Source organism: Camelus dromedarius, chromosome 6 (assembly GCF_036321535.1).
Source record: "Camelus dromedarius isolate mCamDro1 chromosome 6, mCamDro1.pat, whole genome shotgun sequence".
Classification (NCBI taxonomy): Eukaryota; Metazoa; Chordata; class Mammalia; order Artiodactyla; family Camelidae; genus Camelus; species Camelus dromedarius.
Window position 1 is genome coordinate 52,440,496 of NC_087441.1, and position 22,070 is coordinate 52,462,565.

A 22,070-nucleotide genomic window follows, 5' to 3' on the forward strand; every position below is an offset into this window, starting at 1 on the left:
GGTACTTCAGTAAGCCCACATGGGTGCTGACAGTGTCGCGTGTTTGTGCTTGGTTGGAGGATGGTCTGTGTGGGGAAACCTTTCTAGAAGAGATGACCCTCAAGCTGAAATTTAGACCTGTTTACTGCGTGATCCTGGAATAACTAGTGATAATGAGCTGTTAAATGGAGTAATTTTCTTTTTACTGAATTTGGTAGATCTTTCAGGATTGTATAGGCAAAACTTTAGGCAAAAGATGGGAAATTAGAACAAACAGGAAGGAGACTTCAGTTGTACTTGGTTTCTTCTACTGCTTTTGACAAGGAAGTAATTATAGTAGAGTGAGATATATGCCCTGATTGGAAAGACTGTTTCAATCCTTTTGGTCCTTTTTATCTCTATTCACAAGATTCTTATATATGATAAACATTAATTGCAAGCATTTCTTTAGCCATATGTGATGATGTATTTTCATGAGAGGAGGGCTGTAGAAATTTAACTCATTAAGTAGACTTTTAAATACTTAAAAGGAGAAACCTTTTATTGTGAAGTAATTTTAGACTTACAGAAAAGTTGCATAAAAAGTAGATTCCCCTACTACATGCATGTTTTTTCCTGAACCATTTGAAAGTAAATAGAAGACATAATTCTCCTTTACCCACAAAGGGGCATATATCTGCAACCTACTCTTAAATACTGTCTCCCCAGAATTTATATGTTGAAGTCCTAACCCCCAGTACCTCATAATGTGACTGAATTTGGAGATGGGGGTCTTTAAAGAGATAGCTAAGGTTAAATGAGGTCATTAGGGTGGAGCCTAATCCAGTGATTGGTGTCCTTATACTAAGAGGAGATTAGGACACAGACACATAGAGGTAAGACCATATGAAAACACCAGAAGAAGATGGCCAGTTTCAAGCCAACAGGAGAGGTCTTAGAAGACACCAGCCCTGCTGACACCTTGCTCTCAGACTTCTGGCCTCCGGGGCTGTGAGACAGTGAATTTCTGTTGTTTAAGCCCCCTAGTGTCTGGTACTCAGTCATGGCAGTTCTGGCAAACTAACAACTTACAAAGGATGGCATGAGGATAACTTTTTAACATATTACATAAAAGGTGGCTTTAAGAGAAGTTCCATGCATTGAGTAAAACAACCTGGATTCGTGTTAGAAGTTTGAACCTGTTTACCTTTTCTTTGGGAAAAAAATATCGGGAGTAGGGGGGTGAGGTGGGGCCTGGTAGGTAGCAGCTCAGTAAGAGTGTCATTCGGTTGCTTAGCAGCAGACCAGAAAACCAAGAGTGTTTTTTAAAAGTTGGAGTTATAAATGGAACACCTGCATCCAGTTTTGATTGCCTCACTTCAAGAATGATAGAGCATAAATTGAAAGAATCTGAAGAAGTGAAAAAACTGATTATAGGTATTGTAGGGGACTAGTATATGACAGTAATCTGTAAGCGTGGTTCGGCAACGGTTTGCTTGGACTACTAGGCTTGGACGACAGTTTCAAGGACCCCACTGCCTTCAGCTTCGTGAAGCAGAAGACAGCAAAAGTGATCTTTACTTCTGTTGGATATCAACACTGTCCTCCTATTTTTCTTTTTCCTGTGCCAGCTTATCCGGCAGAGTGGATATATATAAGTAAAAATGCATACCACCCTGTCTGTTGATGAAAGCACCTGGACTTTCCTACGAAAGATACATAAACTGTCTTTTGAAAATAGTATGATTTGATTAAGTGCCATGAAGCTGCTTTCTGACAGAGATAATGGTGTTCCCCTGACGGCATTCTTGCTTGATTTAAAGAACACATTACTGTATATTGGTAAGTAAAAACAGGGATGGCCTTTCTCTTAGGGGAGTCAGTGTAGCCAACAAACTCAATGAAAGGGACAGTCTCTCACCAGACCCAGGGCTGATTACTAACCAAGACCAAGGAGAAAAATTGAAGTAGGAAGAACCTACTTTGGTCACGTAAGTTGACTAATGCAGGCTGTGCTTAGCTGTCACCTAAAATGCAGTCCATTTCAGGCAGATTAATTTACCTGGATAACATATAAAAGATAATAATGACTTTGTTCTTAAACAGAATCAAGAGTAAAGATTTTAAGAACTTTTAATACATTAACTTATATACTAAAGCTAGCGAACTTTTAGAAGTCTTTAATATATATCTCCAGGCAAGAATATATCTGTACTTCTTTTGATCCTGAATGGTTTAATAGAAGTTCCAGTGGGAGTATGAGGCTTATGGCGGGTTAAGTGTGTGTAACCTGAGTGGATGGGCTATGGTTTAGTCACAGCTGAGAAGCCTCTTGGGGGTCAGTCTCGTTATCATTCACATTCATAACAGTAACCGGTATGCCAAGTATAAGAAATCTACCTGGAAAGGACACATTCATTAGAGACAGCTGATAACACATTCTCTCACTGTTAGCATGTCAAAAGGGAAACCAAATTACAGTTATAAGACCTATTTGGTGAGCTTAGAATGAGAGCAGTGAGCATTAGTTACATAATTTAAATGCTTCAAGGCATCAGCACAAAACAGATTGACACCATCTTAACAGGAAGGAAAGAAGTGCTTTTGGAAGAAGATAAAGGCTTTGGACCAGTGCACCCTCTTCAGCTGAACATCATTTAGATGAACAGTGTCAACCAACATATGCCTCAGACTCCTCTTACATGCTCTCTTAATGGTCCAACCCTTACCCCTCTGATCAAAACATTCTTTTATATAGTCAGTAAAGTTTCAGTCAAGTGCAGCTGGTATGTGACTGCCATGACTTTTTGACTGCAGATCTCTGCTATCATCCATTATGGGTTGATATGGAAATTGATCAGTTTAGTCAACCATGAGCAAAGATGTATTCAACTGTATAATCGTAGGAGAGATCCACTACCATGGTAAAAACAGGTTCTGAAATGAGACTAGAGGGTGAGGCAAATGTGTGTGATTTAGCCTTAGGTTTTGTTCTTTCAACACACATGGATTTTTGGAATTTAACACATTATTTGAACCTTATGCTGAAATTTCTGAATTTGTGGTCTAGGGTAGGTATACAGTTAGGCTTAGGGAATTTTCTTTTTTTTTCCCTCAAAAGCATGTGTAAGAGCTTTATTAATTTATGTCATTTATGATCCTTACCATTCTCTTTTTAGAGCTCAATCAGAAGTCTAACTTTTCCACCACAATGCTGATCTTCAAGTTTAACCTATAGGGAAAATACTGTTTTCAAGCTGTGATTATGTATCAGTATATAAACTATACCCTATTGTATATTTAAACTGTATGAAGGAGAACAATTTGTAGTAGATGGTCCATAGCAAATATCTATAAACTAATTGAATTTAAATTTTCTGGAATGATGATTGTTTATTTCTCAATATAGTAGTTTCAGGTACTTTAAATAGTTCTTAAAATCCTTCAACTTTTACTCTATACTTCCCTTCCCCAAGTTTTTTGTTATTGAACGCTGGGGCAAAAAAATTAAAATTAGAGAAAGAAATTTGTGTGTATATGTGTATATTAAATTCCAATAATTGAGTGATTGTATTCTTAGGAATTTTTTTGGGTGATATTTGTTATGTAAAGTTATAAGTTTTCATTTAGTGAATATACTTTTATAAAATTCCATCTCATTACTTGTAGATGTTGTTCTGATGTGTTTGAAATGTATCATGATCAGTGGAAGTACATTTATGATCAGGTGATGTCCCTAGTCTCTGTATTTTAGCTAGTGTATGTCTGGGATGTATAAACTTGTTCTTTGTTTCCTTAATATGCTTTCTAGGAATCATGTTTTGGAGTAGAGAATATTGATTTTGAATCCTACCTTCCTATATTAACAGTGTGATAATTAAGGGTTATATTCTTTATTGAAGATAAACAATAATTTTTAACTGAAAAAATTTAATTACAAAAATTATTAACTAGTTATAACAACTATAAACCTGTATTAATGTAAAATAGTAAACACAGTATTAATATGTTGATTATATTACATCTCATTTTATTAGATGTACATGGTATACATAAATATAACTCTAAACTATAAATCTGGATTATCTAAAACTTATGTGAGTATACTAACCATCAGTTATCATTTTATTAAGTACTTTTGCTTAACACTTTAGAAATCTAGAGGACAGGAGGTTATGAACTTTATGGGTAGCATCTCTTAAAAAGCTGTCAATCAAAATTTGAATTCTTGCCATCTTTTACCTCTTAATAAATTTCTTTGTAACAAGTAGAGACCATATTAATCCTCTATAACTTATAGTTATCCATTGGATTTTGAAGCTGCTGAACAGGGTTAGTAGGTAGATATTAGGTGGAATGCAAAAGGATTCTTATTTTTTTAACATTTTTTTTATTGAGTTATAGTCAGTTTACAATGTTGTGTCAAATTCCAGTGTAGAGCACAATTTTTCAGTTATACATGAACATACATATATTTATTGTCACATTCTTTTTCGCTGTGAGCTACCACAAGATCTTGTATATATTTCCCTGTGCTATACAGTATAATCTTGTTTATCTGTTCTATATATGCCTGTCAGTATCTACAAATTTCAAACTCACAGTCTGTCCCTTTCCACCTCCCCCCCCCCTTGGCAACCACAAGTGTGTATTCTACGTCTATGAGTCTGTTTCTGTTTTGTATTTGTTTGTTTGTTTTTTAAGATTCCACATACGAGCTATCTCATATGGTATTTTTCTTTCTCTTTCTGGCTTCACTTAGAATGACATTCTCCAGGGACATCCATGTTGCTGTAAATGGCACTATATTGTTGTTTTTATGGCTGAATAGTATTCCACTGTATAAATATACCACATCTTCTTTATCCAGTCATCTGTTGATGGACATTTAGGCTGTTTCCATGTCTTGGCTATTGTAAATGGTGCTGCTATGAACATTGGGGTGCAGGTGTCATTCTGAAGTAGGGTTCCTTCTGGATATATGCCCAGGAGCAGGATTCCTGGGTCATATGGTAAGTCTATTCCTAGTGTTTTGAGGAATCTCATACTGTTTTCTACAGTGGCTGCACCAACCTGCATTCCCATCAGCAGTGTAGGAGGGTTCCCTTTTCTCTACAGCCTCTCCAGTGTTTGTCATTTGTGGACTTTTGAATGATGGCCATTCTGGCTGGTGTGAGGTGATACCTCATTGTACTTTTGATTTGCATTTCTCTGATAATTAGTGATATTGAGCATTTTTTCATGTGCCTATTGATCATTTGTATTTCTTCCTTGGAGAATTGCTTGTTTAGGTCTTATGCCCATTTTTGGATTGGGTAGTTTGTTTTTTTCTTATTAAGTCAAAAGGATTCTTTCTTTATGAACATAAATCCTACTCCCAGATGCCATCATTCACCTAGGGTATGTTTTGATAATTCTGGAAAAGAAATTAACATGAATCCAGTCACTCTTTAGTGAATCCCTTTCCACAGAGCTTTAAATAAGGTTGACCTTTGTTTAAAAATTACAAACTCATTTGAAAATGAATCTGCTACCTTATATTATTAAAACTGCCAACTATTTCAATTGTGTTTTAATTTTATAGAGCTACTCTTGTGCCTCTATTGAATTTTGCAGGACTAATCAGCAGAATTTGTTGGGGAACGTAAACAGTATCTTCAGTCTTAAATAAGAAGTTAATTAAATTGTTCAGTTTTTATGTCCAAATACCTTTTCTGTAGTGCACTTAATGTAGCTTTAATCCATCTGTTTGTGTGTTCTATACACGTAGACGTGCTGCAAGTACTCATTAAGGCAGAATTGTCCTCTTAAGTAGAGGCAGGCAAATTCTTTCCATGAAGGGCTGGATAGTAAATATTTTTGGCTTTGTCCACATATGGTCTCTGCCATAACTGCTGAGCCCTGCTGCTGTAGTGTGAAAACAGCTATTGACAGTACATAAATGAACAGGTGTGCCTTTGTTCCAATAAAACTTTATTTACAAAAACAGACAGTGGGCTGACTTTGGCCTGTGGGCAGTATTTTGTCCACTCCTGCTCTAAATTGTCGAGTCTATGGTCTCTCCAAAATCAGGTCATTTTATGTCTGTAAGTGAAGAGTTAACTTCTTTTTTTGCTTTAGCATCAATAGTAGTACTTTGATTCTGAATAGTAACAGCATAGAGAAAGAATATACTAAAGATGTTCTCAGAGGAAATTGGTTAACTGGATTTAGATTGCAAGCTGATCTATATAGATTTGTGCTCTAAGCCTGGGCACTCCCACAGTCTCTGCCTTATCAGAAGCTCTGCTGGAGAAAGTCAGGAAACTGTGAACTTGCACTTGCTCACCTCAGTGCTCCCTGTCAACCCCTTTATTTATCTCTATTTGAGTCCTTGTTACATTCCTCACAACATCTCTTCCAAGGTCATTCTTGCCCCCTTATAGCATGGTCTCAGCATTTGATCTCACATCTCTTATTTAGCAAAGATGTGTGATATCGTTCACAGTAATCTCTTATGTTCTATGTTAGTTCCTTTTTTAAGGTGGGGATGAAAAATGATAATTCTTTCCACTATTAAATGAATTTTTAATTCTCCATTTAATGTGCAGACTGTGTAAGTTATTGTAAAATATTTACCTGAGTAAGTTAAGTTGGCCATGGATTCCTCTTTATAACTTGAAATTCCTCCAGAATGCATCTACTCTGACACCAGTGTTTTCTAAATATATAATTATGAGAATATTAATTCAAAAGTGAGTTAAGTCTGTCCTAAAGTTATGATCTTTAAAATAGTAAGCAATAGACACATCTCCTCTAAAGAACAGTCCAGTTTATTGTGGTGCTCTTGACAATAAGTATTTTCTGCCTTAGTGTTGTTTTTAATTAGAAGAACTTATTCAACAGGGAGTTCATCTCAAACTATATCAAGAGAATCTTATTGTCCCAGCATGGAAGTCAGTTAAAGCTAGGTGATCATGTTAGATGGCTGTCCAAGCCACCCAGGGGTTGGATGGAAATCTTAGAGAAAGGAGGAATTTGGGCCCAAGCAGATATACCATATAGTATATAGTGAGATGACATTGGCTGTGCCTCATGGTCAGAATGAGCCAAGCCTCCCCCTGGTTCTGAAATATCCCCAGGACCATTGCACTTTAAATAGAAGTCCTGGTTCTGGATGGGGGCAATCTGTAAGACCCTTAGACAGGGAAGAATAGAAGAGTGAGGTCAAGGAAATGGAAGGTTAAAGAAGTAAAGGAAAGCATCTTTTTAAATAGAACCAGAAATTATGGGACATGGATAGACTAAAACAGCAAGAACAAGTAGTTGTGGGGAAAAAAAAAGATTAGAAATCTAGGAAACAGACATATGAAAAGATCTTCAACCTCACTAGGAATCATATTAGTGCAAATGATACCATTCCATACTCATCAGATAGACAGACATTAAAAAGGATGAAAATACCTGTTGGCAAAGAAGTGGGACCCAACTCTTATACTGCTGGTGGGAGCATCAGTTGATACAAACACTCAGGAGAGCTATTTAGCAAAATTCAGTAAAATTGAGGCATACTCTGGTATGTGCTTTAGAGAAATATTCTTCTATAAATGCACATGGAAGCACATATAAGAATGTTTATTATAACATTCTTTGTTATGGTAGAACTTGTAAACTAAATATTCATCAAATGGGATTGTATATTGCAGTAAACTTGTATAATGGAACAATACACAACAGTGAAAAAGTCGGTGAACTAAGCTGTATCAGTGTGGACACATCTCTCACCTTGTTTAGGAAAATGCAGAGGTAGATGCACATTATAATAGCATTTATATAAAAACAATATGGGCTATTTATGGTCCAGAATATGTAGAAAAATTATATAATTTTCGAGCACGTTTTAAACCCTGAGTCATGATAGAGATCACCTCTGAGAAGGGATGTGAATGGATGGAGGGATACACATATAGAACACAATGAGCCAAGAAGGCGAAATGTTGATTTGATAAATCTGAGTTGTGGCCACATGAGTGTTCATTATCTTGGACTCTATACTTGTCTGCATATTTGAGATTCTTCATTGTAAGTAATTTAAAAATAAATTACCCAAACAAGTTCCATGAATCATGAATGAATGCATGAGTATGTGTATTTTTTTAATTTTAAAATGTATTATCTACAAGAATATACAAAAATTTTCTAAAATCTTCTGGATTTTGCTCTGCGAAAATCTTATAAAACAACCTTGTTATAAGATATGGTACTTTAATTTAAAAAAGAAAAAAACCTAATGTCATTTTTCCTATCAGTAAGTTAAAATAGCTAAGTATTATGGAGAATCTGAAAATCAACTTATCTTCATATACCTCTTCTGATATCAGCATTCTGAGATCTACATGGCATTATCTAGTAAATGTTATTAAGTTGTGTTGAAACTTAAGCATAAAATCAATATGAACTTTTTTGCTTAAATTTTTAAAAATGCACAACAGTGAAGCAATTAGTCTTAAGTCTGGTATCACTCTAGCATCTATTATAACTATTATTTTATTTTTGCCTTCACTAAGTTTATTTTAGTTGAAATACTTGGTTACTTTATTTTCTCAATGAGAATCTTATCTGGGGTTTGAATAAATGTTTTGTATTGTCACTGACACATTCTTCATCTTCTCCCCAACTGCTTTTTTTCAATTTCTGAACACTTGGAATAGATTAAACAAAGGTTGTATAATATCATCTTAATTGTGATAGATAAGATTTAGCTAAAATGTTGAGAAAGAAATTTTGCCACGTAAGTCTAAGTAGTATTTTTTTTTTCATTTATAAAAGAAAAACTAGAAATTTGAATGTCTTTACAGTTTTTCATGGCAGGCATGTCGTCAAGTGACATTATGACTGTTTGGGGATAGTTTAGGAACCATGATCAGGCAGTGGTCTAGGACACCTCTGGACTTCTTTAGTGGTGAAACCATTTTCATTGCACAGGATATGGGGGCTTAAATGGCAGGAACATGACTAGAAAGCACACATTATATACGTTTCAGTCAGCATGTTACCCATGACAGGTGCTCAATGGTTGTTGGTATCCTTGTCAGAAAAGAGAATCCTTTGACATTAAAGTCACCAGCTCAATCCTGATTTGGGGTGACTATTGGCAGTTCCATCAGGCTGCAGCTGATCAGTGAATGTCAGAGCCGCCGCTGTTCTATGAGTGTCACCGCCCTCTGTGGGTTTTTTTTTTTTTTTTTTTTTTTTTTTTGAGAGAGGGATTGTTTAACCTGTTTTGTTGTTCAGTATTAACCAGACTCCCAAACTGCTTACCTTTGGGAAATGAACCAGGGGGTCATAGGGAATGTCGGTATCTTTGGGGCCTGTGAAATCATGTACAAAGCAATGACTTAACGTGGAGATGAGTAATGATTACCTTGACTCCAAGCCAGTCAATGGCGGGAGCACCTGGGGACTCATTAAATGGCATTTGTGGTGTCTGTAACCTAGGTTTTGAGCTCTATTTCAGGAAAAGCAGTGACAGCCTTTAATGTCTAATTGACCCCTTCTCTTTGTTTCACTTCCTTTCACTTTCCTTATTTGCCTCTGATATGGTTCCTGATGGCAGCAAACAGCCCTGCTCAGCATTTTGAACTTCTGTTCAGAGCTTCAGCACCTCAGCTTGGGTAGTTGTGTAATGGTAAGTATTTGAAAATTCTTTATGCTCAGTTATCTTCCCATGGGTGAATTTTATCCTGATCGACCCCACCCACAGCTTTGCAGATTTATGGTTAATTACTGTGTACCCCACTTTCAAACATTTTTCTTCAATCGGAGAGTTTGTCTTTGAAACACTGACATTATTTATCTGTGAGAACAAGGAAAGAAGTTACTGTGCGTTGGAAAGAGTTTGGTTCTGCCTCAAGCCAGGTGTTATCTCAGACCAGCTATTTACCTCTCTGGGCTGCTTTACAAAATAACATACCAATTATACCCAAGGGCCAGGAGTTTGGCAAGTTTTGCACAAAGCTAATTTTAGTTTTTGAGTTCTGAGATGATTTTCTGGACATGCTGATAGGTTCATTTTGTTTTTGTGTTTGTTTTACTATCATTACTGGGTAAGGTAAAAAGATGGACACCCTATATTGGAACTCAAGATTTTTTGAAATGTTACTGGTTCATGAAATCCCAAAGCCTAGGGACTATTTAAATAATCTTTAAAGTCCTTTCAGATTTAAAATTATAATTTCTTATGTTACTGAAAGAGCTCATGGGATAAATGAAATGGTTTTCAATTAAATTATGTGGTTTATAAATACTGAGATTAAAAGGACAATAGAGCTCGTGGTGTTTGTGTGTGCACTCCCAGAAAATGCATCTCCCACCCAGTATAACTGACCGTGGAGCAGTCCTTTCCTCTTCACTGCTTTACCCTGCACCCACCCCTCCACCCAAAGCAGATTCAGAAGATCCTAGACCATTTCAGTTTAGCCTCCACTTGTTAGGAAAATCTGAATAAGCAGGATGGTTGCAAGATCAGAGAAGTTCGTTGGGCCTTATTAAACCCCATGTGTGGGCTCAGGCCCATCCTGGTCTCTGGAAGCCATCCTGGGAGCCCACTAGCTCAGCATTAGGTTTTCTTTACTTCTAGTCAACTTTTTTCTTAGTAAGCTATTTCATGGGCTTCTGTTGGGTCCTTCTAGTGGCTCTTCTAGATGGGTTCAGTAATATTCAATGGCACTTTCTGTGACAACACACCAGCCAGTTTCTTCCACTTGGATCTTTGCTTATTGCTAGATCGCCTTTAGATTGATAAGGACCCTGTTTTAACTTTGGCTCAAGGTACCTTATTCTGCCTGTCAATTACCTCCCCATAAACTAGAGCAGCATTCTCTAGAAAAGAAGGCCTCTGATCACAGACACTTTACATTTGGAATTATGATGTATATTTACAGTCAGCATTTTCCAGAGTTGGCCCACGGAACATTAGTGCTAAAAGATACTCAATTTAAAAACATCTGTATTGTAGGGGGGAAGGAGGAGGAGTAGGAATTCTAGGTCAAAATTAGGAAACAGTACTATTATGTCCTTCTCCTGGAGTTTTCAGTGGCATGTCCTACAATAAAGAAGCAGGTTGCCTTTGCTTAAATCAATGTTTTCCAACTTCACCCGACGACTGAACCCATTTTTCTGTATTACATCTATTATTATGTGATATATTATGGGAAATGCTACTTTAGATAAATAGGCTATTTTTAAATTAAAATATGTAGTTACCAATATTGTTACCATTGATATTTGTTTGCCAGGAAATGAAGTTTCAGGGGCTTGACATTTGAAATTCAGAAATACTACTAATATTGCTGATACCGCTGCTAACATGATGGTTGAAACATTTCATACTTGTCATAGAAATGTTGTTCTTTCTTCCCAGCAGGTCTGGGTCCAGCAGGACAGTAACACAGATGGCTCTTGGTTGATATTTTAATACCATGTTTATTTCATTTTCCTTCCTGTCAGTTGACCAAAAGGCAGGATGATCAAAGTATCATTTGATATTTTATTCTTGACTATCAAAATAAGAGCAATCAGCATTGTGAATTTTGGAGAAATTTTAAATTGCTTCTTTCTAAAGATGCTAATTGGCTGCACTAATGATCAAAGCTACACTTTTGTGTTGTTCAGGTCCACTCACTTAAGTAGATAATTATATTTCCCCACGTCAACTTTTCCTGATTCTGCCATATACAGTTACTAAGGACCTTCAGAAATTGTCACCACTGTATGTAATGTATCAGCTATTTGGTTCTGCTCAAAATATAATCCACTTCTCCGATTCCACACTCCACCTTAATCCAAGCCATCTCTCCTCTGACCTAGTGCAGGCCTCTTCACTGGGCTTCCTACTCTTACACACCCAAGACCATCCTCCAGACAGAAGCCAGAGGGATTTTTATTTTTGTTTTAGTGTAAGTCATATTTGCTTCAAACCCTCCATTGATTTCCTTAGCATTTAAAATAAAAATTCAAAGTCCTTCATAGCCTAACGGCCTGGCCCCTGCAGAGCTGTCTGGCTCCCCAGCCTGTCCTCTCCCCCACTCCCCTTGGGCCACGCCCATTCTCATTTCTGTTCCTTGGAGGTACCAGTTTCCGTCCCAGGGATCCCAGCGGCCCCTACTCCCTTCCTTGACCCCTCACCTTCTGATCATTCTCACATCTCGGTTTTGGTTTTATTATTTTCACTTAACACTTTCTGAATTTACTTTGCTCATTTAGTCATCTGTATGTCTTTCCCAAAAATGTGAACACAGTCTTTTTTTTTCCTTTTTAATTCATTGTTGTTCCTAGTATCTGGAGTGCCAGTGCTGGCACAAGGTAGATGAAAATATGAATGAACAAATGAGCGAAAGGAAGTAATCATTGCAAATGTTTGCTGTTTTGTTTCCCTTTGACTTCTGGTGGTAATTCTGATACCTGATCTTAACAAAATCAAATGAAGCTCTTAAAAGAATCTGTTTAAAGAAACATTATTAAAGCAGGCAAAGCCCATGAACTAAAGTGTTTAATCCTTGATTAGTAGAAGCTTATCTGGTGAACATGAGGTAAATCATTGGACACCTCCAGTAACTGACAACAGTGAATTTATCACAATCTAAATTATTTTTGTGTTGTATATTCAGTCCCCAAATGCCTCGTTTAACCCAAAACTAGTATCCTTATTAGTACTATCAGTTTATTCCCTTACTATTTTAGAGCCTGGCAAAGAGCACCCCTTTATCCAGAAGCTCTTATTGGAGTAACAACAGTATGGTCAAAATGCAAGGTATACAAGAACAATACATCATCCTCAAATTCTTTACGAGAGACAGAATTTCAGACTGCTTTGGGATTTAATTCATTAACATCCTCTGTCTGGAATTCTGTTAAATGGATTTTTAAGTAAGTGATGTCTCTTGCTGTTTTATGAAACAGTGGCAGATCTGTGAGATGAGTGGGCAGATCTGTATTAATCACAACATGAGTATGTTTACATGGGAGCAAACAACAGGAGATGATTAGGCATGTTTTAACGTGCTCAAAAGAGTTTGCATTTCTGAGCATCATATGGAAAAGATTGAAATGATTTGATTTCCAGATTGAAGACTACGATGTGATAGCGAGCATGATAGGAGCCAAGTGTAAAAAACTCCGTACCCTGGACCTGTGGCGATGTAAGAATATTACTGAGAATGGGATAGCAGAGCTGGCTTCTGGGTGTCCGCTTCTGGAGGAACTTGACCTCGGCTGGTGCCCTACTCTGCAGAGCAGCACCGGGTGCTTCGCCAGACTGGCACGCCAGCTTCCAAACTTGCAGAAACTCTTTCTAACAGCTAACAGGTCTGTGTGTGACACAGACATTGAGGAGCTGGCGGGTAATTGTACCAGATTACGCCAACTGGACATATTAGGTAAGGATACAATATATAAACTTCTTTTAAGGCTTGACATAAAAGGTAATCTCACACTTTTTGCACAGAAAAAAAAATTCTTAGATACAATAAAAAAAATTTTTGTCCTGATAATTATAACTGTACTTAAAAAAGTGAGGGCAATAACATAATTTTATAGTTGTACCTCTCAGAAAGCTCTAAGTAACCATTCATTCTTGATCTAGTATGAAGAGTGAGAATTTATATGAGCTATTTTCTCCATTTTTATTAAGGACAGATGAGAAATTAATCCATTTGTATAATGAATTCAAGATGCACACACACATATAGATGGCTTCTTGATGTTGAGCTCTTGCTTAAGGAATATTGTGACATCTCCATCCCTGGTAATTCTGGTTTTTAGGAATAGTTCTACCCTAAGGCAGAGCTATTGGAAAGCCTTTCCAGTTCCGGGGTTCCTTGTGTTCTTATTGCAATTTACAGCAAGGAACCCTGTGAAATTTTGTTATTTCTTACGTTGGCCACAGGTAAAATTGCCCCCACAGTTGTGAACCCCAATAGCATTTGCACTGTGTTGCTGGTAACGTGTTAATACTAACAGATTAGTCCTTAAAGTGCTAGTTATATTGTTTCCTGTTTATTCAACATTCAGCAAAAGGAAAACCTGAAGATTTTCAACACCTGTGTTTGTCATTTCAGTTAAAATCTCTCGACAGTCCAGGTTTATGAGACATTTGTAGATGTTGCCCATATAGTTGCATGTTACTTATTCAAGTTACTTTTAGGCAGAAATTCTTTCTTAAAAACAGGAAGGGAAAATTTAGGAGTATGAGATTAATGGATACCAACTACCACGTATAAAACAGAAAAGCCACAAGGATATACCGTATAGCACGGGGAATCATATCCCGTATCTTATAATAACCTATAATGGAATACAATCTGCAAAAATTACTGAATCACTATGCTTTACACTTGGAACGAACACAGTATTATGAATCAACTATATTTCAATAAACATAAATGAAAAATCAATACAAACAGTTGACTCAAAAAAAGAAAAAAAACTTAGGGCAAAATTCTTGCCTGTTACATGGCACACTTCAGGCTAGATACCTCATCTCTGCTATATTCTCCTTTCCATCTTCACAGCTGGGGAAGGTGGGTATCATTTGCTTTTCGTAGATGAGGGAGGGCGCTGGAGCCAGCAGTTACTGTGTGGCAGAGCAAGGGTTCAAACAAGGGATTTGGCCCCACCGTCAGTACTTTTTTCAAAACACCACACCCACTTACTTTGCTTGTTCCTTTTCAAAACTTCCTATCCAGCCTCCCCTTTGAATTAGCCTAGATGTTTTGTGAGGGAAATATTTTGAAAAGTTTAAGAGAAAGTCATGGATTCACAGGGAGACTCAGGTAAGGCAGCCAAGGATCTTTTCAAATGAATCACACGTTGCATCAGGCTTCACTTCAGAGGATGGTGCTACTGTTGCTGAAAACCTGTTTTACAAGCCCCTAAAACATACACTGGAGATGGAGAGCCAGCATCTAAAATGCTACCGAACCGCAAAGGAGTCGGTATTCCCAACACTGAGCCCAAAACAGCAGCACAGTTGTGATGAATGGTGGGGTCGGTTGTCAAGTGGCCTGAGTTTGGCCTTTAAATGTGTGAATTACTTGACAGAGACATAAAGGAAAAACAGGTAAGAAGTATAATGACTTCTTTTTTGAAAACATTTGTGACTTTCAGGAGTGTAGGAGCAAGGATGTTTTATTATCTCTTATGCCAAATCTAGGTATGGGTGGAGACAGTCATCAGGTAAATAAATTGGAATATCTTATTTCAAATATTAAGAGCACAGTAAAAAAATAGTATCAATAATAGTCAATAATTAATAATAGTGTTAACAGCAACATGTAGTTTGTATCTTGTATGCTTTATACCGTTCTGAGCATGTATTAAGTGATTTGATCATCACACCAACCTTATGAGGTGGATATTATTATTAGCCACAGAGGAGGAAACCGGCTGAAACAGGTTACGTGATTTGCCCAGGGCTCATGGCCAGAAGGGCATCTGGATTTGAACCAGAGTCTCTGCTTCTAACCACTATGCTATGTTTTCTTTATTTTTACTGTTGTATTTTGGTTCCCGTCATCCTTTACTGTTAGAATCCTTTTTTTTTTTTAAAGATTCTTAATTAAACCAAACCAATAGTCATTATTTTATTTGTCATTTTGTGATTAGCATATGTGAATGTTAAGTGGCATATCTTCTTCACACTAAAAATACTTACTGATCAGTACAGAGCTGAGTGAGATACAGTCCCTACCTTCAGAGGGTTGTTGACCTAGCAAGAAGGGGTAAAACGGCCATGTACATAACTGTAATGCAAGCCAGAAGCAAGTCCACTTTGAAGGGCTCCAAGAAAAGGGAGTATATAGGATCAGAGAAGTAAGGAAAAGCTTGATTTAAAAGGTTAGTAGGTATTTGAAAGGTATCCCTGAAAAGTGAACAGGAAACAGGGGGAGGAGGGCATCTTATGCAGAATTAATAGCATGAAACAAAAGCGTGGGCGTTACAGGTATAGAGTGTCTTCAGAGAACAGGCCGTCTAATTTGATTCAGAATGTTGGTATAATGGAGGGTATCGTGGAGAGTTTTGAACACCAGGATGAGGAATCTGCACAAAATTAAACAAGGAAGAGCTTTTCCTGGGTTTTAATTAGGGATATGAGTGAGATATCTAGAGCTGTGTTTTAGGAATACTTATCTGGAAACAAGTATTAGGTGAACTGGAGAAGGAAGAGCTCAAACTCAGAGCGATTAGCTGCAGTAATCCATCTAAGGAGGGTCTAAGCCAGGGTGAAATTAACCACCATCCCTTCGTCCTTTCATCCATTACACACATAGTGAGCATACACCCTGTTTGGCATTGTTTTAAACAGGGAATAACATAGATGTGGCTGTGCCCTGAAGGAGCAAGCAGACTGAAAACAAAACTCTGTCCTAAGCTGATAACAAAACAACACAGAGTGCCCTGGAGGCAGAGGACAGGGGAGCCCTAGACTAGTTAAATGTTCAGCCTCTGACTTCCTCCCCTGGCATTCTCTTGGGCTTTAGGAACTCCTACTTTATCAGGAAACTCAGATTCTGTTGACCAAGACTGACAAATAGAAAGCAGTCACACCCTGGGTGAGAAACACCAGGGAGCTGAGAGGCTTACGTGAGGGTCTCTGATCTTACATAACAGAGATCCACTCAAGATAAGTGAAGCATAAGGAAAAGACAATCATGATGAATGAAGATGAAGGTGTCTCTCTCAGATCCTGTGGGTAGACGCTAGTTATGGTCAGACCTCAGGTGGGACTGGAAAACCATCAAATGGCAAGGAAGCTTTTCTTTTATTCCTTGTATTTCTTATGCTATGTGCTCAGGCACCTGTCCTCGCCCTGCCCTCTGCCCCCATAACACAGACTTTCACGTCTGCTTCTCCCTTTGCTTCTGCTTGTTCTTTTCTTGTCACGCTGGCCATCTCTGCATCTCTGGGCACCCATGGCCAAGTATAGCAGCCCTGACCCCATTTCCCAGGTCTTCAGTTCAAGGGGTCAGTGTGCATTGGAGGCTTTACTGAATTCCACTTCTAAATTCCCGGGAGAATCTGCATGGATCTGTCGTGGGGCCAGTCACAGCCAGGGCAGCAGTACACTTACAGCTTCTGGAGCCCATGGCAGGAGGGGAGAAAGGATTTCTCAGAGGAAATGGCATAGACTAGCGTTTCAGGAACTTTAATCCCCATCCCAGTAGATATGTATATACAATACAATTATAATTTTTTTTCCCTATAAAAGCTGTAGTTAAAACAAGGTATGTTTTACAGCAGGTGACATCCTAGAGCCTAGTGATACTTGGTATTTATTGAGTGCCTGCCACATATCAGGTGCTTTACAAAATTTATGTAATTTACATTCCATCAAAATATCCCATAATCACTTCAGATTTAATGTGGGCTACATAGTACTCACCATCCATCATTTGTCTTCCAGTAATGCCATTTTGTACCTACTGCTTACTGTAAAACTTATCAGAGTGTGTTGTGCTTATTTGCTTTCTGGTCAGTGAGTTCCTTGAGACACATGTCTTACTCATCTTTGCATCTCCAGTGCCTGAAACAGAAGTTTCTACAGAGTAGTTGCTCAGTAATTATACTGCATAGAATTAGAGGTTGAACCATTATTAAGTATTGCTGTCTGATTTGACTCATGGGTTTTGGAAAATGAGATGGGCAGTTTTGAACTGGGATGAACAGAAATAGGGAAGTCTGGAGGAACGCACTGGAAAGGGTGGGAAGTAGGAATGAAGACAAAATGGGTAGAGTATTGACAAAATTCAGGTCCTAGATGCCAAATTGGCTGGGAAAATTTATTTTGTATTTTTTTTTACAGGATTATTTCAATACAAAGTCTTTTGTTTTGAGAAATGTTTTTAATTTTTAGGGTATTTATTTTAAGTGTATTTTAAATAACTAATAATAAAGGGACTTTTTATTGGGGAATGTATCTAATTTTTTTTTTTTTTTTAAACAGGAACAAGAATGGTAAGTCCAGCGTCCCTAAGAAAACTCCTGGAATCATGTAAAGATCTTTCCTTACTTGATGTGTCCTTCTGTTCACAGATTGATAATAGAGCTGTGCTAGAACTCAATGTGAGCTTTCCGAAAGTGTTCATAAAAAAGAGCTTTACTCAGTGACTTAATATATGTTCTATAATAAAATTCATGTGTTTTTGTAGGGTTTTGTTCTGGGGTTGGTTTTGTTTCATTTTTATAATGGCAACAATGTCTTAATATCCCATTTAGACATTTGTGGATTTTAAAGAAAAATATGGAATTGTCCATTAAATCATTAAATCAATGATGTAAAGAAATGTTTTCACAAAATGTAAGCACTTTTCTTCAAGAATATGTGAATGGTTCATTTATTTTTATCTTATGTTAATCAGTGATATTATGCTTTAGTGAATAATTATACATTTAATGAAAGAATAATATGGAAACATTTTAACTTATTTTGAAAGGAACACTTTGAACAATAAAGTATCATGATATTTATGCAAAAAATAAAATTAATTTTTCACACCTCCATGTAAGGATGCCTTATTAATAATAAACCTATGACCTGGCCAGTATTCTGTTTGGTATGTACAAAATTGCCAGAGTTGGTCGGAGAAAGAATCTAATTTTTTTCAGCTGTTAAGATTATTTTGTAAGCTGATGTATTAGCTCTTCAACTTAAACATTTTTTAGTTTTTCCACTTTCATTCTGATATATTTCTCTATTTTACTACTGGATAACAACAGTATAAAACTATGAGCGTGATCAAGAACAAGAGGTAAACTACTAAATGAAATAGCTTTCCAGCTGTTAAGCAGATGCCTTAAAAGTTTGCCAGAGGGGAAGGTTTAAGACTTCTGAGTTGTATGTGGATTTTGTTTATTTATTTCTGTGCCCCAGCACTTTAAATATTTAGAAACTAGCTATAGTGGAGAAAACAAAGCAGACAAACATTGTCTTGTTAAACAGTAAATTGATGTAGTTCTCCTGCTAAGAAAGTAGACAGAAAATATTTTGTGGAATGAAAAGGCAGGGCTGTTTTGAATAGCAACTAACATTAAATGTATAGTGTAACAAAATTTGTTTTCCCACACAGGGTAAACTGTTAACTTCCAATCCTGCACATCCTAGGGTGATCCTGTAGAACTCTGCTGTCCAGTACGGCAGCCACTAGCCCTATGTGGCTCTTTTATTTAATTTTAGTGAAATTTAATTAAAAATTCTGTCCCTTAGTTGTGCTGGCCACATTTTAAAGTGTTCAGTAGTTCTCTGAGGCTAGTGGTTATCATACTGGATAGCACTACTCTAGAATTTCTTGTGTTATAAGATGTAGTTATTTAAGAAAAACCATAATTAGTTTCAAAATTAGCACAGTGAATATATATCTCTAGGAAATTCTTGGGGATACTCTCATATCTGAAAGCATTTTCCCCACAAAGTTCTTAAGCTAGTGAATTTATATGTATGGAAAATAGTAGGCATTCAGTAAATAATTATTGAATGAATTAGAATATACCATTGAATTAAACCATAGAATATGTCAAATTTTTAAATTGTAAGTGTTATAAATTACTAGTAATAACTGCGTTTATCCTTTTATAGAATATGAAGAATGTAATAAGTGGCATTTAAAATATTAATGCAATGTCTTGCATATAAGAAACCACTATATGAGAGCTGCTGTCCTGTTGGCATGCCCCACAGCAGCTTCTATTGAATGGCAGAAGCAAGGGGCAGTTGGAAAGGGCTTGGTTTGTTTGTCCTCCCTTATTATCCTCATGCACTTGGATTTTTTTTTTCACTGAGGAATATATGTAAACATCTTAAGTGCTTTATTCAGTTTACCTTTTAGGTGGGTGACATTTATAATCTGACTACCAACCGGGTAAAGTAGTACTTTTATCTTAAGCTGACAGCTGCCATTGAATTAATTCTTACTTTGTGCCAGGCAGTCTCTCCTGAGTTTTGCCTTTACTAACTCACTTAATCCTCATAACAACCCTGTAATATAGATACCATTATTTACTCCCATTCACAGATGAGGAAACTGAGGCAAAGAAAGATTGAAAACCTAACTCATGATCACATAGCTAGCTGCTCGTGGCAGAGCCAGTGTACACACCCACACCATGAGGCTTTGGAGACAGTGCATTCAGTCTATGCTTAAAAGTGTCCAAGTGGCATCTGGTTCTAGAGCAGAGGGCAGCAAACATTTTCTGTAAAGGGCCAGATAGTAAATACTTTAGAGTTTGTGGGCTAAGGGTAAAAAGTGAGATTATTTTGTAAGGTTAAGAGTGAAAATTGAGATTATTTTGTAAGTACTTACATAACTAAAGAGAAAATGAATTTCCACAAAATTTTTATTGACAGAATTTGAAAGATAAGAATAATTGAGAGCAGTTTGTTTTGTAATACAGTTCAAATGAGAATGTAATACGTTTTGGGGAGGATAACATCTCACTTAACTGAGATTCAAAGTTAGTATTTCCTGTCATCAAAATTGATTGTAAGTATACATCTGTTAATGTTGATCTATAGTAAGATTTTATGTATTTTGTCTTTCAAAATGTCTTTCTATACAGATAGGTATTGCCAAATACTTAGATTAATCCACGTTCCATGACTTTCATGGAGCACATTTATCACTTGGATGGCATTGATAGACTTCTATTAGGGTCTTCCTTCTCTTGATATTTTCCTCTTAAGATACTATAACATTGCAGATTACTCCCATACAGTGGAAGGTTAGGTGGAAGTTCCTCAACTGCACAATTGAATGGATATCTCCTTTACACTTGCATCGAGATCCAAAAAACGCTGCTGGACCTGTTGTTTGAGCTCAGAAAATATATCTACTTTAAATTCGTGTGAGAATGGAGCTTTTGCTGCTTGTCTTAACCTTTAGATCTCTCAGAAAGTATATAAAGCACCTTGACGTTACTTTATGATTCACTGTTAGTTGCCATCAGAATTATTTTACTGTGGTATGTTTCACATGTAAGCACTGTTTTGCAGGCTTCGCCTCCAGGGCTTCTGATTCACTAGAATTTGCATTTGTAATGATAGTCAGGTGATGCTGCTGCTGGAGTGAGGGCCACCCTTTGAGAAGTATTGCTTTACAGCTCTCCTTGAATCTGGAGCTTTCCCCTGAATCCCAGTGAATGAATTCCACATACAGCAGGAATAACTATTTTCAATTTTCTGCATTGTTTCAATTTTGGGTTGAATTTCATTACAAAACCTTATCAAGCCTGCAACAAAAGTTAAATTCCAGAGCCATTCAGTATTCTGTAATAGTGACTGAGGGCATTTCTTCTCATTCAGAAAAATCTCAATATCAGCTTTGATCTCAAAAACTCACAATAAAACTACCACTGCTTAGCCAACAAACTGTTGTGTGAGAGGGCAAATCAGAATATTCAGCTTCTATATCTGACAAAAAGGAACAGAACTGATGATGTTAGATGAAGTTCGCCCTTGACACTGCTAGTTCAATAACACAAGACTGAATCATATATATTCCACAAAGTACCTGCTGATGAATAATGCAGTAAATAACCATAGGTTTTAAACACTTCATTTTCACAAGCTTTGTAAATTTGACTTTCTTTTTGCTCCACACATAGTTTTACCACCACCTGCTGTAATACCTCTTAGCAGATTCTACTTCAGGTTTCACTGAATTCATGTTTTCTTAACTTCTTAGAAAATAACCTTGTCTGTTCCATGCAGACTACTCATAGAAACCAACTCTTCAATCACTTCAACCTTGGCATTGACTCATCAAATAAATAACAATAACTAGGCAGTAACATCTGTTGACTCATCAAGAGCCAAGGAAAACCACTCAGAATCATTTGCCTTGGTTTTTTTATTGACTAATGATGTTGCTCCCAATATTCTCAATTCTTTGAGCAACTGTTCTTGCCAAAAAGCTAATATAATAGTCTTAAGCAAGTTTACTTTGGACACATTTCTTCAGCTGATGAGTCAAAAACAATTTAATTAACTCAACATTGGTAAAAGGCTTTCGTTGCTTGACTAACGAATGAGCCACTCAGAAACTTACTTTGGCTGCAGCTTTATTTTCATTTTTTTATTTCTG

The 22,070-nt window shown here is 36.9% G+C and overlaps 1 protein-coding gene across 4 annotated transcripts in view; it reads left to right on the top strand.

The window, feature by feature from the left end:
- FBXL4 (F-box and leucine rich repeat protein 4) overlaps nt 1–18,495 on the top strand; it is a 63,170-nt gene extending 44,675 nt beyond the window's left edge. For all 4 annotated transcript variants that reach the window (XM_031456062.2, XM_031456061.2, XM_031456060.2 and 1 more), the window contains 3 exons: nt 9,554–9,625; nt 13,061–13,373; nt 17,939–18,495. In XM_031456062.2, the coding sequence (XP_031311922.1) occupies nt 9,554–9,625; nt 13,061–13,373; nt 17,939–18,102 (549 nt within the window). In that variant the 3' untranslated portion in view covers nt 18,103–18,495. The remainder of the gene's footprint in view (nt 1–9,553; nt 9,626–13,060; nt 13,374–17,938) is intronic.
- The last annotated feature ends 3,575 nt before the right edge of the window (nt 18,496–22,070 follow it).